This window comes from Labeo rohita, chromosome 3 (genome assembly GCF_022985175.1).
Source record: "Labeo rohita strain BAU-BD-2019 chromosome 3, IGBB_LRoh.1.0, whole genome shotgun sequence".
Classification (NCBI taxonomy): Eukaryota; Metazoa; Chordata; class Actinopteri; order Cypriniformes; family Cyprinidae; genus Labeo; species Labeo rohita.
The window spans coordinates 11,234,979-11,254,896 of NC_066871.1; the positions used below are offsets into that span (position 1 = coordinate 11,234,979).

The window sequence follows — 19,918 nt, forward strand, 5'->3', positions numbered from 1 at the left end:
CCCAAAGAAATGAATCACTTTATTCAGTATGGAGGCTTTAAATTGTTACAGTAAAGTTGTTGCAAAACATTTCAGTTTCAAATAAATGCAGCTTTGTACTTTTTATTAATCAAAGAATCATGAAAATAAATGGTTTCTGCGTAAATATTAAGCAGTACAACCATTTTCAAAATTGATAATAATAAGAAATGTTTTTGAGCATTAAATCAGCATATTAAAATGATTTCTAAAACATTATGTGACACTGAAGACTGGAGTAATGATGCTGAAAATTCAGCTTTGAATAGATTACATTTAAAAATATATTAAAATAGAAAATGGCCATTTTGAATTGCAGTACCATTTCACAATATCATTGTTTTTATTGCGTTTTGATCAAATAAATTTAGCCTCGGTGAGCATAAGAGACTGTTAAAAACATTTAAAGGGGTCATATGATGCCATTTCTTGTTTTCCTTTGTCTTTGGAGTGTTACAAGCTGTTAGTGCATATATAAGATCTGTAAAATTGCAAAGATTAATACCACCCAAATGTATACGCAAACAAAGAAGGCATAATTTTTATTCTCGCTGTAGTATTGTTGCAGCCGCCACCATGTTGTGGAGACGCTGTGTGTTTCATTGCGAAAGCAAAAGTACTTTGTTTGGCCTTCCAAATGAGGACACAACTAGAAATCAGTGGTTAAGATACATTTACAACACTGTTCCAGAACAGTACAACGCAAATATTCAAGTATGTGCAGTGCCTTTTACAGAGGACTGTTTTCTGAACCTGGGAGAGTAACTTAGCCTACAATGCTGGCTGCACACAGTATAAAGTGGGGCAGTTCCAACTTTGCACTTCTGACTCACAGCCTGTAAGTACATTTTCTTATTTAAAGAATACTACTGACTATTCAAACGTGAGTTTTGAGCAGTGTAGAGTAGTGCTTGTTTGTCGTTTCTACAATCACAAATGCAGACATGGTGTTGGGTTGCATGACGCAACGCGTAAAAAGACAGTATGAGTCATTATAATTATTAGTTATGTCCCCACTAGATGCAGCAAATGCCTCATTTACAAAGGGTTTTATTGGATTTGTCTTGTCGCGCTGGGACCGGACATCGCCACATGGTAAGGGGCGTAACATTTTTTGTCTCACGCTTAAGGTATTCGCCCAATCACAAGGCACTAAACAGCTGGCTAATCAGAGCACACCTTACTTTTCAGAACGATGAGCTTTGTAAAAAATCAACGCATTTTAGAAAGGCAGGGCAGAGAGCAACAGTAATGTACAGTATGTGGAAAATAATGTTTTTTTTAACCTCAAACCGGGTAAACACATTGCATTATAACAAATACACAAAATAATGTTCTTTTTAGCAATATCATATGACCCCTTTAAAAAATCTCAACAACCCCAAACTTTTGAATGTTCATGAAACTAGTAAATCTGACGTTTTTTTCTTCCACTAGGTAAAGTATTGTAGGTCTGATCACTTAAAGTAATATTCAACCTCCTGTCAACAAGCCGCAATATTTAAGGAGTTTAAATCCACAACCCTTAGTTTGAGCAAGCAGCACTAATGACACCCTCACTAACCCCTTTCACACATACAGTCTTTACTGGTAAATTACCATTAAGAGATCACTTGTGAACAGCGCCTTTACAAAAATACTGGCAAATTTGTTCTCGCAATTTACCAGCATAAGAAATTGTAACATTACCAGTAATTTACCGGTTATGTGCTCCGTGTGAACGCAGAACGAGATCACCGGTATGAGCACATACGAGTTCAAAACGCACTGATGTAAGACATCTACTCTGAGCCAATCATAACATTCTGATGAAGATGACGCATTTACTCCGCGCTGTGTAGTTTGGTTTGACGTCGACAAATAGGATGTCTCTGGGCCAAAAGCAGTTGCATGAATATGAATGTTGGACACAAAAATGACAACATCAACAAAAACACAGACCTCATTTGCCCCTCCATGTTGACCCCAGGAGGTGCAGCCGTTTAGATGTCATTTCTGGTTAATGATGTCAAAGAATTTACCGGTATTTGAAAGTGATGTGTGAATGGTGCTTTACCGGTAAAAAGATGGAACATTGTTTCCTGTGTGAACAGCAAGTTTTTGCATTTACCGTTAGAGTCGTTCAGGTAATATTATGTGAATTTACTGATATTGCTGTGTGAAAGAGGCTACTGTTTTTCATGGTTCATTTCACCCCAGTTAGTCAAGTAAAGAATAAATAAATAAATGAGTCAAAGTTGTTATCCCCAAATAACTTGCCACTCGAACAGATTGTAATTCCATTTGGTGCCACTAGTGGATCAGCTGCACTTGGATAACTGTAATCAGAAAATGAAGTTGGTCTGTGGAGGGAGTCATTACATAATTGTGTGGCTAATAGCCCATATGTAGAAATGTTCTGGGCTGGCTGACATGAGGCCTGGTGTTAAAGGTTTACCGTCTTTTATTGGTCTGTTCACTGTCTCCTCACCCTCATAGTCTTGTTTGCTGCTCACACGCTAGTGCTGTTTGCTGTCTTTTTTCTCTTATGACATTGGAGAGGTGACTAATCCACGTGAGTTTACTCAGTACTCGGGGCCGTGTGTTAAGGCACAGTGCGATAAGGGGGTGTGATTTGTCTTTCTCTGTTTGTGTAGTGCCGTCGGGAGCTCCGGAAAATGTGACGGCAGAGGCCATGAGCTCCAGTCGCATCCTGGTAACCTGGGGCCCGGTTCCTGAGCACGAGCAGAACGGCAACATCCTCGGATACAAGGTGGTTACTCATGAGAATAGCTTCTGTGTTGTTGTTTTGTCTTTTACATTCTTCTGATTTCACACAAATGAAAATGACCTCAGACTGATGTCAAGTAGTGCGCTGAGGTACTCTGAAACAATGTCTGGCGAAGGAGCCCTTGGCGTAGTATAATAAGCGTCTCAGAAGTGAATAAAGGCTTTTCTCATGTAAGATCGAACCCTTAAACTGTGTTGTGTGTGATGAAATGACATGAAAGATTTGAAGTTTTTCCTCTAGAGGAAAAGAAGCATTGTTTTTATTCTTCATTGTAACCCAACTTTTCCTATAATAACTATAACTATAATTTCTAAAATGAGGGCATATATATATATATATATATATATATATATATTATACTTTTTTTTGCAATGTTGGAATATGGGGACTAATCCTTAGATAAAGGACATTTCATACACTATATGTTGTGTTTTTTTTTTCTTAGAAGCCCTATAAAGCAGTTAATGTTTGTTTCAGTAGCATTTCATTTTCATTTTAAGTCATGAAATGGTTTATTAATGAATTCATTGAAAGTCTGACCCAAGCGGAAAGACAAATATTTGCAGTGAGATCTTGATGTGAACCCATATGTTCAGAGAAGCTTCTCTGGTTTAAAGTCAACAGTAATTAAGGCAGGAGGCTTTATGACAAGGAAAAAAAAACAACAACAGCTGCCTGCTGAACAGTGGACCCAGAGGAACAAACCTCATGCCATTCAGTCTTACTAACAGCTATCCCTGTGTGTTTCCATTTAATGTGATCTTAAATTAAAGTCAGTCACAATCACAAAATCGCACAACAGTGATGTGAGGTGTAATCATGCTTAATATACTTATTCTTTCAGGTTATGTACAAAGAGAAAGACTCAGATTCGGAGGCACAGGTGAACGTGGTTAAAGGCAATCTGACGCAGTCTGTCTTACTGAGGAATCTACGTAAATACGTCCAATATGAAATCCAAGTTTTGGCCTTCACACGAATTGGAGATGGGCAGCTCAGCAGCCCCCCCAGTCCTGGAGAGGACCAAGGATGATGGTGAGTTTCACCCCCCGAGATTCAATTTCATGACCACATAGGGAGTTTAAAGAAATGCTTCTCCAAACATTCTGTCATTATTTATGCACTTTCATGTCATGCCAAAACCATACGGAAAATAAAATAATTTTTAAAGGAGTAGTTCACTTCCAGAACAAAAAATTACAGATAATGTACTCACCCACTTGTCATCTAAGATGTTTGTGTCTTTCTTTCTTCAGTGGTAAAGAAATTGTTTCTTGAGGAAAACATTTCAGCATTTCTCTCCATATAGTGGACTTCAATGGTGCCCCGAGTTTGAACTTCCAAAATGCAGTTTAAATGCAGCTTTAAAGGGCTCTAAATGATCCCATCCGAGGAAGAAGGGTCTTATCTAGTGTAACGATCAGTTATTTTCTAAAAAAAAATGACAATTCGTATTCTTTTTAACCTCAAATGCTCGTCTTTTCTAGCTCTGTGTGTACTCTGTGTATTCCTGTTCATGACAGTTAGGGTATGTTGAAAAACTCCCATCTCATTTTCTTCTCCAACTTCAAATCATCCTACATCGCTGCAGAAGTACATATGCAAAGAAGGTCAAATGCCCTTTACAAAAAAAGGTAAAACAGCGATGTAGGACGATTTTGAAGTTGCAGAAAATGAGAGGGGACATACCCTAACTGTCATGAACAGGAATTCACAGAGTTCACACAGAACTAGACCAAGACAAGCGTTTGCAATTAAAAAGTATGTAAACTGTAAATTTTGTTGGAAAAAACCAATTGTTTCACTAGATAAGACCCTTCTTCAGCTGGGATCATTTAGAGCCCTTTGAAGCCGCATTTAAACTCCATACTGGAAGTTCGAACTTGGGGGCACCATACATATCCATTATATGGAGAGAAATCCTGAAATGTTTTCCTCAAAAAACATAATTTCTTTATGACTGAAGAAAGAAAGACATGAACATCTTGGATGACAAGGGGATGAGCACATTATCTGTAAATTCTCCTTTAAAGCAGCTTATACAACAGTTCATAGTCACTTCATCTGTTCATCGTGCTGCAAAAATGACAAAAAACACCAAAGAGCATCTTAAAAGAAGTTGTCAACTTTTGTGTGATATTTTAAGCCTTCTGATGCCACACTAGTGCTTTGTGTGAGGAACAGATTGAAATATAAATCATTATTCTCTGATATTATTTTTTCCCAGGGAGTTGTTACCAGATCATTGAGAACTTGAGAACCAAAATAAATAAATAGATTTTTTGACCCTTTTCTTATTACCAGTTGATCTGGTTCACAGATTGGACTTCATTCACAAATATGGGTTCAACTGTCAACAAATCTGGAAATCGCTAGGGAATATATATTCTTCATACAAATTGTGTGGCCTAGGAAGACTTCTGTGGTGGTACTACTTAAAGGGATAGTTCACCCAAAAATGAAAACTCTGTCATTAATTACTCACCCTCATGTCGTTCCAAACCAGTATATCAAAATATTTTTGATTAACACCATGAGCTTTCTGGCCCTGCATAGACAGCAATGCAACTACCACGTTCAAGATCCAGAAAGGTAGTAAAAAAATCTTTAAAATAGTCCATGTGACATCAGTGGTTCAACCGTAATGTTATAAAGGTAAGAGGATACCTTTTGTTCACAGATTAAACAAAAATAATGACATTATTCAACAACTTGGCTCCTGCGTCAGCAGCATCACACGCATATGTTGTGGAACTCTTGTGAACACCCATCGACGACTGACATGGAAGAAAAGAAATTGTTGAAAAAAGGCGTTATTTTTGTTTTCTATGTGCACAAAGGTATTCTCGTAGCTTTATAAGATTAATGTTTCAATCACTGATGTCACATGGACTATTTGATCAATATCCTTACTGCCTTTCTGGGCCTTGAACGTGGTAGTTGTGTTGCTGTCTATGCAGGGTCAGAAAGCTCTCGGATTTCATCAAAAATACCGTAATTTGTGTTCTGAAGATGAACCTTTAAGGTGTTTTTTGTGTGTGTATAAGTTGTGTAGCTAAAACATTACTTAACTGTCAATGTTTTTTTAAAAAAACAGTATTTATTTTTGTACCAAGAAAGACAGTCGTACGGGTTTGAAACCATAAGAGATGAATAATGACCGAATTTTCATTTTTGGATGAAGTATCCCTTTAATGCTGTAACTCTGTTTTATGTGCACGCTCCTTGACCAAGCAGTGTAAGTTTATGGGCTGTCATGAGTAATGGGCATTTGCTCTGCGCACGAGGAGTGCACAGATTGATGTGGCCTTGGGTTTTATAGAATAAAAAAGATGAAATGGCATTTAGTCTTAAGCTCTTTCAGACACTTTTTTCGAAGGTCTTCTATAGCCTTTGATGCTTCATTTGTTTTTGGTGTACATTCTGTGCCTTAGCATTCACTTAGTTGATTCGCTCACTGTCTAGATTTGGTATAACTGATACAGTAAACTTCATACAGACAGTAGAAACTCGGCGAGGACGGCCTCCAAATGTTAACTTTATGGACTGCAACTTAAATAGACTTTGAAGGGCTAGCTGAATTTGAGGAATGAAAGCTTTCAGAAGAGAGGTATGATAGTTTGGTATCCATTATAACAGCGATTCACAGCGGTCAGGATTACAGACAGATAACAGTTGGAACTAATGCACTCTTATATGATTGCTATACAGCCAACAGGGCCATAAGGGACAGACTACAGCAGAAATATGTTTTTGGTAAATGGCACAAATAAGGCCCCCTCAAGGTTGCTCCAAGGAAAACAATTGATATACACGGCGTACCGTGAGATTTGTCAGATAAAGCAATATAGAATCCACATATGAAGTGCTGAATTGTAATTTATCTCTTGTTCAAAGCTGATTTCATTCATTCAAGCATGTTATGCTTGGAAACTTAATATTAAATATAAACCATCTGCCATCAGTGGTTTACTTAGAAATTGTTTTTGTTATCTAGATATCTCAGTGGAAAAGGAGGAATAAAATATATTATTGAACTAGACTGTAACCACACGTGCAAGACTAGGACTAAAGGGAACCAGATGTAATAGTCATTTGAAAAATCCATATCAGCCAATTACTGATCTGATATTGAGAGTGTTTCTCATTTTGATTGAAATTCCATTAGTTGTTTGTTTTCTTGCTAAAAAACATCACTTGATAATCCACAACAAAACTGAATCAAACATATAATTCAAATTCAGTATAATATAATAAAACATTAAATCATATTATATCTGTTATATATTATAAAATAAATTATATCATATTGCATCAAAATTTGGTAATGCTTTACTATAGGTTAGAGGTGGATCATTTTATCAGTTGTTAATTATTCATGCAACAAGAAATATTACTGTTATAGTTTTCATTAATAGCCATTGTTATATAGATGATAACTTTTTCTAGTGCTCTTATTAATGTTTTTAGCATGAATTTGTAAAAATGTAACTATTATACTGAATGAAATAGCATAGACTTTTTGCCATATTTCATTTAATTCTGTAACCTACTTGTTCTACAGATCTCTATTAATGTTAAATGCTACTGTTTTGACAGCATTGAAAACATTTCTGACAGATATGATGTTCTATGCGTCACCCTTTCCAAATGTGATATCCTGTCAGCAATAACCATAGACTGTGAAAAATATGGACGGAGTGTCCATGACATTACCCGTAGGTTTCTGAAGAGCATTTTTGAAGCTCTTAGTGGGCCGGAGTCGGCCGTCGCCGTCTTGGAATCACCAATCCACTTCATTCACAAATATGGGTTCAACTGTCAATCCACCTGTCACTGAAGTGGCCATGCCCACAATTATGCAGAACTTTAAGGCTTAATATAATTTAAACTAATGAGTTATAAAAAAATTCCGACAGTTGACATGAAGGGCACAATTAACTATATAGACCAAAACCGCTTTTTGCACCAGGCTGTAAACATATTGTTTTCTGCTGTAAAGTTGGGCATTTTAACATGGGGTGTCTATGGGATTGACTCCCTTTTGGAGCCAGTCTCTAGCAGCCAGTTGATGAATTGCAGTTTAAGTCACTTCTGTGTTGGTTTCAATAGAGAGAGCGGGAGGTTGCCGCTTGGCAATAACCTGTCCGTAAGCTTTTTTGATTACTGTCAGTTTAAGTGCCGGCAATCCAGTGTTGCCGGAAATTGCTATAAAAAAAATAATAATAATAAAAAAAATAAATTAGTTAAAATCTTTTGAAAATAATATAAGATAAAGATATTCTTAACCCTAAACTGCAGCTTCCCTCTTTATTAACTTCTAAAATGTCAAAATAAATGAAAAAGACAAGTCCGAAGATGCTTATAATTACTGGATCTGGCAACACAGCAACGCATTTAAGCGTTTTTCACTCCGCCAACGTTGCAGCGATCATTGTAACACCATGGACGCTAAACATTCTTGCAAGCTGACTAACTTAATTACGGTGTTAATTGTGACTTAGTTTTAGTCATAGTCTTTTGACTAAAATGCTATTTAGTTTTATCCATATTTTAGTCATCTGAATTGTTTACGTTTAGTCAAATAATATATCATAAGATTTTGGTCAACTAAATCTACAGTCGGCTAAAATTTAATGGGTTTATTTACAGTGTAATGCATTTATTACGAATTTCTCTAAAACGACCAAACTCATTATATAGGTTTGATATTAAGGTTTTATCATGATAGACAGATTCAACTGCTGTGACATGCAGCATCCTTTATATTAAATTGAAATGAAACTACTTCACATGAAGAAACAAGAACATGGTCTTCTTTTCAATGAAATACCAATGGTTATATAGGCTAACTTATTTACCACATTCTTCCTTCTTTTAAGCAGACAAATTTATTTATAGAAATAAATTTAGATTAATCTTTATTAGGGCTACTAAAGTGATTCAGTCAAGAGCAGTGAGTTATTTTCTGTCTTTCTTTTGTGCTTGATTAACATCAATGACATGGACAATAGCAACCAAATTAGGCTACTGTCCCTTTAAAAAACGGAATGCATGGGTGCAATGTAGCCTACTGATAAACATCCAATATTCTCCCAACTGTTTACATTCACCTAAGTCATAACCGGGTGTGTTTACATGAATACTCGTCAAAACGGACAATTTGACGTAATTTTGTGTGTATTACTCTATTCATAAGACGCAAAAGAGCACTCGTGTGCTGTGTGAGAGCCACTGCTCTTGAGTATCCATAAAATGTCTGCTCTACTACCAGATCGTCCCTCCTAAATTTTTTTGTCTTGTTAAAAAGCAAGTCATTCAAAACAACTTTTGGTTTCATTATCGTCTCGTTTTTGTTGGTGAAAAAATGTTGTTGATGAAAATTATATCGAAAATTATTTGCCAACCAAATTAACACTGCTTAAATATTCATGCAGCCACTCATATGAGGAGTTTTAAACAGCAAATTAGTCATTCAGAGAAAACGTTTTATTTTTGAACATGAAAAAAAGAATGCATAAAATTCAAATTCAAATTACAGTCCAATGAAAATGGAAAAGATTTGAACTGGGTTTGAACCTTTAGAGTAAGTAACTGGCAGCAGCCTCTACCATTCCTTTATTTTATTTTATTTTATTTAGCTTAGTTTTTATTTTTGTCTATCTGTTGCAAGGTGTAAATGCTGCATTGATATGCAATGTAAATATCTTAGTTTGCTATGTGATTTGACTGGATATGACTGTCTGGATCTTGTCATTTGTGTATATGGTACTGTTAATGTAAATATAATAAATCATAAGCTAAAACAACACTGTTACTGAATCACAAACATCACATTGTGCAGTTTACTGAAGTTTAGCTTGCCTCACAAACCAGGAATCTTATCATGAGAGAGGACGTCATGGGGTATAGTGATAGAAGCCTTTTTCCCTGGCTTGTGAGAGCCATTTAAAGAAGCCCACTATGTGAAATACAGGGGTCAGCTCTTAATCCAGCCGGCTACAGAGTCACATTAATGGAGTCTGCACGCCTGCGGTCAGCTCTGTGCTGCTCTCTGAATAAGAGATAACAGGTCTCTTTTAAACGTGGCTGTAAATGCAGCTCCCCCTTGACAGACGCGGAGAGCTCGGGCCATTTCACCGCCGCACTTTTATGATGGAAGCGCAGGGCCCGGGCAACATGTCCCCCCGTCTGTGCTCACTCGACCTTGGCAGCAATTATCTGTGTGTTTGCCTTTTAAATTCCCCTCTAGAACAGACCTCATTAAGGACTGATGGTACAGCATCGTTTTATCAAGGCCCTGAATGCCGTACGTAGGGGGTTGGAGACACTACGGGCTGTCCGTCCTATTTCGGCCGGATGCGAGTGACTGTCCTGGCTTTTGTCTGCAAACCTAAACATCCTGTAATTGGATTTAATCAGAGCCGTATCAGCAAAGCAGGCAGCAAATTGGACGGTTCTTTTTTGCACTACGATTAGATTAACGCGCCTTAAAGTCGTTAGCATTCGCACGTCTCCGAAAAGATTGGCAGGAGAGTGTGTTTATTAGTGACTCGCTTAAAGAAGTAATTAATAAACGGATTTTCTAATTGTAGGTTCACGCAGAGTAAATGCACTCAAGTCATGAGTCGCGCATCGTAAGTAGTTAAAAGACTCCTCATGTGCGTGTAATCTCCATATAAGCCTCGTGGCACGTGGAGGGCTGATAGCAGGATGATGAATGTTAGCAATACATTGGCAAGAGAAAGAGGCGTCTTGGGAAAAGCGTGCTCTTCTGTAAGAGCTTCTTCTTGTGGACATGTGTCCCTACGGTCCCACACACTATGACTGCAAAAAGCAATACAAATCAAATCGCTGTCAGATGTGTTAGATTTATAAGTTCCTTAATGTCCAGGAAATGAAACATAGAATCCGCCTAACCGACCGCATCGACTGGGGGAATCCGGAGAGAAATAAGGAAGCGGTCGAGAGACGCCACAACGTTGATTGTGTTTGTTCCACATTTGTACAGCACGGCAATTGGCGTACAACACAGCGGCAGTGCCGTTTCCTGCTTATGTGTGTGTGAGTGTGTTTACCTCAGGCACAGCACCGGCCCACCACCGTTATTGGATTCCCTCCATGTTATCTGTCGCTCCACAGGTGTCCTGTTAGTGGATGTATAGGCCTGTCACAGATGCCTTGGAGAGAGTGGAAAGTGTGTATGTTTAGAGGTGAGACGCACCAGCAGGGGAAGGAAACATCCCCCTTAATCAAGGCCTTTAGCGCAGCCCTCTTTTAGCACTGCTGGCACACTGTGTCCTTCAGAGTAGGGCGCAACACTCATTACATCCTCCAGTCATCATTGGTCTCCTCCTGTAGACAGCAGATCGCCCCTTGGCAATGTTTAGCTTCGGTCTTAACGTTGAATGATAGAGCCCTGCTCATCTAGCGGAGCATGTGACTCAGCAATGGTCTGTTTTACGAGGGGTAGCGTGAGTAGGTGTGCCATGTGGCAGCACTCCTGGACCAGCATGGATCTAAATACTCTGGTCAAGGACAAGACGATAAAGTCTAGGGGGAGAATGACCAGATTTTTGCAGCTCACTGGCCGACAGCTAATCATTAGTACTGTTTGCTAGAGCAGATTTGAGCAGATTTGAATTAACAAGCCACACACACTGAGCAGACTTTGGCATGTAACTCATGCATATGAATTGTACTTCAAATCGCATGGCTTGTGGAGTAATGTTTAGAGACCAGAGCTGCTCAGAGCACCTTAGCAATAACATAGAAACACCCTAGCAACCATCCACAACACCCTAGCAACCACATTCGGTAATTATGTGTGAACAACAACTTAGAACATCTCAAGGAATTACATAGCAACACCATAACAACCACCCACAACACCCTGGTAACCACATTATGTAGTAATGTTCTAAAAACCACTTAGAACATCTCAAGAAATTACATAGCAACACCCTGACTACCACCCACAACACCCTAGGACAACATTCTGAAGTTATGTGCTAACAGCGACATTTCAGGAAATGACATATAAGCACTTCGCCAACCACCCATAACACCTTAGCAACCACGTTCTGCAGAAATGTGCTAACAAGCACTTAGAACATCTCAAGAAATTACATAGAAACACCTTGACAACCACCCACAACACCCTAACAACCACACTCTGTAGTAGAGTTCTAACAATCACTCAGAGCATCTCAAGAAATGGCATAGCAACAGCCTAACAACCACCTACAACACCCAGGCAACCACATCTATAGTAATATGCTAGCAACCACTTAGAACATCTCAAGAAATTACATAGCAACGACCCACAACACTCTAGCAACCACATTCTGTAGTAATGTGCTAACAACCACTTAGAACATGTCAAGAAATGTCATAGCGACACCCTGACATTCTGTAGTAATGTTAAAACAACCGCTTGGAACATCTCAAGAAATGTCATAGCGACACACTGACAACCAGCTACAACACCCTAGCAACTACATCTATAGTAACATGCTAGCGACCACTTAGAACATCTTAAGAAATTACATAGTAGCACCGTGGAAAACACCCACAACACCCTCACAACCACATTCTGTGATAATGTTCTAACAACCACTTCAACAACATCTCTAGAAATGACATAGCAACAAGCCACAACACCCTAGCAACCGCATTCTGTATTTTTTGTGCAAACACTTAGAACATCTCAAGAAATTACATAGCAACACCCTGGCAACCACCCACAACACCCTAGCAACCACATTCTGTATTTTTGTGCAAACACTTGGAACATCTCAAGAAATTACATAGCAACACCCTGGCAACCACCCACAACACCCTAGCAACCCCATTCAGTAGTAATATGCTAACAACCACTTAGAACATCTCAAGAAATTACATAGCAACAACTTGACAACCACCCACAACACCCTAGCAACCACATCTGTAGTAATATGCTAGCAACCACTTAGAATATCTCAAGAAATTGCATAGCAACCACCCACAACACCTTAGCAACCACATTTTGTAGTAATGTTCTAACAACCACTTAGAACATCTTAAGAAATGCCATAGCAACACCCTGACAACCACCCACAACACCCTAACAACCACATTCTGTAGTCATGTTCTAACAACCACTTAGAACATCACAAGAAATGTCATAGTGACACCCTGACAACCACCTACAACACCCTAGCAACCACGTCTATGGCAGTATGCTAGCAACAGCTTAGAACATCTCAAGAAATTACATAGCAACCACCCATAACACCCTAACAACTACTAAGAACATCTCAAGAAATTACATAGCAACACCCTGACAACCACCCACAAAACTAGCAGCCACATTCTGTAGTTCTAGAAATTACGTTGCTTTACTTTGGCATCACCATAACACTGTACTAAAAAGACTAAGAACACTTAACAACCACATAGCAACACCTTGACAACCACCCACAACACCCTAGCAACTACATTCTGTACTAATATGCTGACAACCATCCACAATACCCTAGCATCCACATTCTGCAGCACTTTTCTAACAACTAAATAGAATATTTTAAGAAATGTCATAGCAACACCCTGACAACCACCCACAATACCCTAGGAACCACATTCTGTAGTTATGTGCTAACAACCACTTAAAACATCTCTTGACTTGACTTGACTCTTGACAACACTTAACCGCACAGCAACATCTTGACAACCACCCACAACACCCTAGCAACCACATTCTGTAGTAATGTGCTAACAACCACTTAGAACATTATTAGAAATTACATACCAAACTTTGGCAACCACTCATAACACTATAACACTGTGCTAACAACCACACAGAGCTTATAACCACCACATAGCAACACTTTGACAACCACCAACAACACCCTAGCAACCACATTCTGTAGTAATGTTCTAACAACTACTGAGAACATCTCTAGAAATTACATAGCAACACCTTGGCAACCACATTCTGTAGTATTGTGCTAACAACCGCTTAGTACATCTGAAAAAAAAAATTACATAGTAACACCCTGACAACCATCCACAATACCCTAGCAACCACATTCTGTAGTAATGTGCTAATAACCACTTAGAACATCTCAAGAAATTACATTGCAACAATTTGGCAACTATTGTAACACTGTAACATTGTGCAAACAACCACTCACACTTTTGCAACTGCATAGCAACACCCTGACAACCACTCAGAATACAGTGGCAACATGCAACCAACCACTAATGCAACACCCTAATTATTTTTGAAGTAAAGCGGGTCAGAGAACAGCATTTCTGTGCACAGATGGATGGAACACGAGCGTTCGCTCTTACAGATGGAATACGGCTGACGAGATTTAATCTAGAATATGTTCATTAAGCTGCCAGAGTTTGAGTGCTGTCATAACTGTCTCTTTTCCTCCTCATCTCTTATGTTTTTGTCTTCTTATGAATGTTACATTTTTTTGTTGTTGTTGTCCTTTTCAAACCAGATCTTTTTATAATGACCTTATCCTGACGTAAATACCATTTCAGAGGCTGTCTCGGAGGGCTGCTGCTGTTTTGAAAGCTAAATAACCTCTATTAAAGCACTCACATTCAGACTTGTGATTCAGCTATAATTCAAGAGAAAGTTTTAAGTTTCTGTAAGGTGTATGGGTGTTGTTAATACTGCAAGAGTCATGCAATCCTCCTTTTCTTTTTCAATAGTTCCAGGACCACCTGTGAGACTTGTGTTCCCGGAGGTGCGTCTAACAGAAGTAAGGGTGGTCTGGCAGCCCCCTGTGGACCCCAATGGCATAATTATGGGTAAGAGAAACAATTGGTCAATTCTTTTTCTTTTATACACTGACGAGATGTAGAACAAATTGAGATTTTGCCTTTTTCACCAACATATTCTTATCATATTATTACAATACTGTTCAAAAACAGACTGAGCCTATGTATGTATTCAGTCTCACTGATTCAGTTGAATAATTCATTGTGCTGTTCATTTTTTCTAATAAATCAGGAATGGAAAAAAATCCTGATTTATTGCGAACAAATTTTTTTAATACATTGCCATTCTTCTCGTGAGAATGTTCACTGCTGACCCATGTAGCCTGGATTCAAATGGAAAGCTGCTTTCATGTACTTCACCCCACATTAAAACCAGTCTCCTCAGTACTTGATCTGGCCTACATGAGAGCGTGAAATGCATTGGACTGGCGGTATCTGGCTCAGAGCAGAGCCTGTTTCTTTCCTGTGCTCTGTGAATGAAGCCATGTCACCGTGCACCTGAGACTAATTCCTCATACGGGAAGAAGGAACCGGAGAGGAGAAAATCCCTGCGTTTTAATGAGATTAGTCTGACTAACACCTCAAGTGAATGAAGCTCAGAATAGCCGCCTGCCAAATCACGCTGCCTGTGCAAATCACACCGGAGAAGAATACACGCAATCTCACCGATGCAAAGATGAGATCCAAACACATTGATAGACTTTTTGTTGATAGAATCCTATTCACAAAGCATTAATTTTGAATCAAATGAGGCCAGCTTAAGCATTTTGATGGTGTTTGGGAAAAATTGGGACTTTGTTATGGTGTGTATACTGTAGAAAAATGAGATTGAAAGCGTATGCACGGTTCATTTTAGTCCGGAATGTGGCACAGCGTGACTGTTTACCCAGAAATCTTGTAAATCCCTGTTGGAAAATGCAGCTTAAGATGCTATAGCTGTGTTTTCTGGAACATGGGAGCTGGTTTCTAGCTGCTCTAAACTGGTCATTAGCTGGTCATTAGCTGTTGTCCTTCCAAAAAGCGTAAACAGTGTCTCTGTGGTGCTATCAAAACATTGCTCTGTTTGTCGGAAAATATCGACCATCATATCTGGCCAACAAAAGCTTATTATTTGTGCAGTTTCATTTGTTGATGTTAATTCCAAAGGAAGAAACAGTTGCAAACTTAGCTGGTCATAGTTAAGTGAACAAATAAGTTATCTTAAAAGTTAAAATGTAGATATAACCCCAACCATTTCACCATTCGTATCACTCCGTTTGAAGTATTTCTCTCAGTGAGTATCATGGCAAATGCTCAAATCCACTATAATTATATAAATAATACTGTTTTTGTGTCACTGAATGTAGTTTTAAGAGTTTTTTAGGTGAGAATGTACTTGTTTAAACTTAAAATATGCAGTTTGTTAACAAACTAACGTCTATTTGAAAAAATTACTTCGGCCAGTTCTGGCTCTGATGTCTCTATAGTGGTAAAACGTGAGCTATAATTTGTTTTGGGTAAATCTAATGAGCAGTCTTTGGTCTAATTAACCTGTTTTTTTCCCAGAGCAAATAGTTTTGGCTGAAGGCAAAATCTCATCACATTATATTTGATGTCAATTTAATGGTGTATATCAGAGCGCTGCCTTTGTACTTTTGACTGAATTGCCTAGCAACTTTTTTGATGGCTGTTATTGTTTAAAAAGAATTATGCAGTAAATAAAAAATAATACATTTAGGTTGTTACCAAACAAATTAATAAGTATCCACAAAATTCATCTTTGCAGAAGTTGCATATGAAGTGGCATTTAGATCAGCTCAGAGGAACATGGAATGCTTTAACATGCAGTTAAAATACATTAATGTTTTTATAACGTTGAATACTGATATTTGAAATTGTTTAAAAATACTTAAATGTGAAATTAAAAACACCAGTAGGTGGCAGCAAGTTACTGTTAACAAGTGAGACATTGCGATTGAACTGAATCGTTGAACAGTTGATTCATTCAGGAACCAAACACAGTCATGTTGCTCAGAGATGCAAAACTGTGGCTGCGTTTGGAATTATTTTTGTTGGTGAAATAAAGCAAAACTACCCAATATGGTGTCTAAAATGTAAGTCTCCTAACTTATTGTTTATTGAACTGTTGTATAAATCGATATCACGTTTGTAATCATGCTGACTTTCGGAGAAAAACGTCACTCTTCTTGTAATATTGACTAACGATATGAAATGATATAAATATATACATTTTCTGCCCCCATATCTTGAATATTGTGATCATTCTAAATACATTGTAATAGACTGAATCATGCCGTGAAAGAACACACTCTAAACTAACACACGCACTAAGTTAGTCTAACCACATGTAGGTGTTTTGTTTGGTTTTTGCAATATACTTGATAATGTCAAATCGCACATTGTTAAAACAACAATTACGGTATTATCGCAGACAATATATATTGCACATCCCTAGTATTTAGTTTCGCGAAATTAGTTGGTGTCAAAAGACACCTAATGTTTTTATGAGTGAGTCAACAGTAAAGACTTTTATACTGAAAGACACTGAAACAGGACTGTAAACAAGGAAGTTATTTTTAATTTCAACAACACCTTGTAAGATGCAGCCAACAAATGCACGGAGCAGGGCTGTCATCGGAAATCGCCAAAAGTAAATGAAAGGATAGTACGACAAAGATATCGCTTTCCTCAGTGGACATTCAAACTAATAATTGTGAATATGAGACTGAGCTGGAGAATAAATGCTGTATCAAATGCAGATAATCACACTCGCTCAGTCCATCTCTCTCTCATAATACTCATACATGATACAGTAGGCTTTTAATACATTAATACAGTAAGCTTTCAATGAAGCAACTCAATGTTCCTTGGTAACTAGTTCTAAAGCGACATTTTTGAATTAGTAACAGTTGCTTGGGCTCAGCTGTTATATATAGTCTTCCATAGTTTTCTGTGTATTTTGCTGCAAAAAAAATACAGAACTCTTGGTGATTGCAACTGTCAAGCTCCAAAAGTACGAATGATTTGTGTGATGATCTAGTTTTCAAGTCTTCTGAAGTCATATGCATAAGTCTTCTGAGTTCTTTTCACTCAAAATAATGCTAACCACTTTGGTTCTCACATCTCTTGTCAGCGCAGCGTATTAAAATGTTTGTAAGTGAAGTATGGAAGTCTCTCTACAATTCACCTTTCACTTTAAGAACCACTTATCTACCATCTTGCACCAGATAATGCAGGTTTAGACCATTTAGAAACCAGATACCATGTTCCAAAAAAAACAGCTACCAGCTTAAGCTGGATTTTCCAGCAGAGACTTTTGTTTACAGCAAAGCCTAAATGTAATCCCGTTTTCAAAGCCGTTGAAAAATGTGTTGTGTGTTCCCAGAAGCGTCAGCAAACCTGACCGTTGAAGTCTGTGCCTGGGAATGGGAGTTTGCTTTGGATTTTGCAGCAGATCTAATAGTTGCGCTTAATCTGACTCCAGCCGCCCCACTCAAACACAAAAAACAGAAGGGTCTGACAGAGGAACTGCGCAGAAAATGCCATGCTAAATCAAACCGGAGCTCAGACGTGTGTTGTGAACATAAGCTAAATAGATGTAAAGGCAGGCGCAGCCCCCCGCCAGCGCAACCCGGTTAATTACATCAACACCGCAGCACTCCCAGACGAACATGCCGCACGCATGGTGTTATTTCGCACTCTGTTTCCATGTCATACTTCAACAGATCAAGAGATGCTGGTTATGTAGATTGAAGTCACCGAGAGAGCTCTTTGAAAGAAAGAAACAAGATTTCCCGGCATGCCTTTAATTTGCTGCATCTCGAAGAAAGGAAATGCATTGAAAGCAGATGTTGATGAGAATGCTGCTTACAGATTCAGTGACTTTTAGTTTTTTTTTTTTGTTCCGTGTTTTTCTCTTTCTCTCTCTTTTTTTTTGTACAAAAAAAAAGAAAAATGGGGGAAAAACACTTTAGTTATGTTAAAGTATTTTATAGAACTTTTGTTTTTTCTGATTAAAAAACAAAGCTTTTTTTTTACATTATTTTCTGTGTACTTTCCAAAATACAGAACATTTGAATTGTACAAATGACTTTTATAATATCCAAAATAAAAAGAGGCATTTCAAAGGAAGGCAATGCATTGAAAGCCAGCATCGATGAGAACGGCGCTTGCTAAGATTCAGTGGCAGAGCGCTGGGCTTTCCTGCCCTTTCTGCCGAGGCACTGCCCTTGTGAGTGTTTTTGCTGGCCGCTGCAGGACCAGTAATCAGTGGGCAATGAATGAGGAAAATAGAGCTGCAGGAGTTTGTGGGGTGGTGACCTAGCCAATCACATGGGCCGATGCCCTCACAGTAGAAACCCTTTCCCAAAAGCAAAGCCTTAATAAACAATGCACGGGTCAGAGCCTGTCGGAGCCACGCAAAGCGAACGAAAGGGCTGCTTACTGCCCATGGTACTCTTCGTATCTCTAGAAATATAGACACTGACATGGAAGTAACTGGGAAGAGAGGGTGTGTGTGTGTGTGTGTGTGTGTATTTGGGGATGAATGTATGTGATTTTCCACTGCCCCTCATGGCTGAAGTGGACATTAGGATGAAATGGCAGCCCCCAAGTGCTGCAGTTTCACAATGTGGGATGGCCTAATTTCGTTTTGCACAGCCCAAGGGGGCCAGCGTGCAGTGCAAGCATCCTGAAAGATAAATAGATGGTTGAATAATGTTCCATCTCTCCCACGGCCAAGCTCTGCCCACGCATTCCATTTTCAACATGTTTCCCGATAATGTTATCATTTGTTTTGCTGGAGGTTTGCAACACGTGTCATTCCCTCGGACACAATGCAGATGGACACTCTGCAGACCTAGCACAGCGCTTCTTTTTCATGCCTGTTCAGTCTATTAGGAATTTAGGAATATATAAATTCTAATTTGTCTAAAACATTCTGTATTTTAGCATAATACACATTTATTCGTTTACTTTATTTTTTTTTTTTTAGTTTCAAGTTTAATTCACAAATACATTTGGATGAATAAATGAATGCATGAATGAATGAACAAATGAATGGATGAATGAACAAACAAAAGAATGAATGAATGCACAAATTAATGAATGAATGCATGAACGAACGAATGGATAGATGGATGAATGAATGAATGAATAAACAAATGAATAATTTAATTAGTTAATAGATAAATTAATGAATGCATGAACAAACGAATGAATAGATGGATGGATGGACAAATTAATGAATGTATGCATGAACGAATGCAAGAATGAACAAATAAATGAGTGAATGAATGAATTGATGGATAGATGGATGAATAAATGAATGCATGAACAAAAGAATGAATGGAT

General features: G+C 38.3%; 1 protein-coding gene across 1 annotated transcript in view; it reads left to right on the forward strand.

Annotated features, from left to right (window-relative positions):
* sdk1a (sidekick cell adhesion molecule 1a) overlaps positions 1-19,918 on the forward strand; it is a 397,596-nt gene that overhangs the window by 332,455 nt on the left and 45,223 nt on the right. Inside the window, 4 exon segments of the mRNA XM_051103029.1 lie at positions 2,655-2,770; positions 3,633-3,791; positions 3,793-3,823; positions 14,498-14,596. Coding sequence (XP_050958986.1) covers positions 2,655-2,770; positions 3,633-3,791; positions 3,793-3,823; positions 14,498-14,596 — 405 coding nt within the window.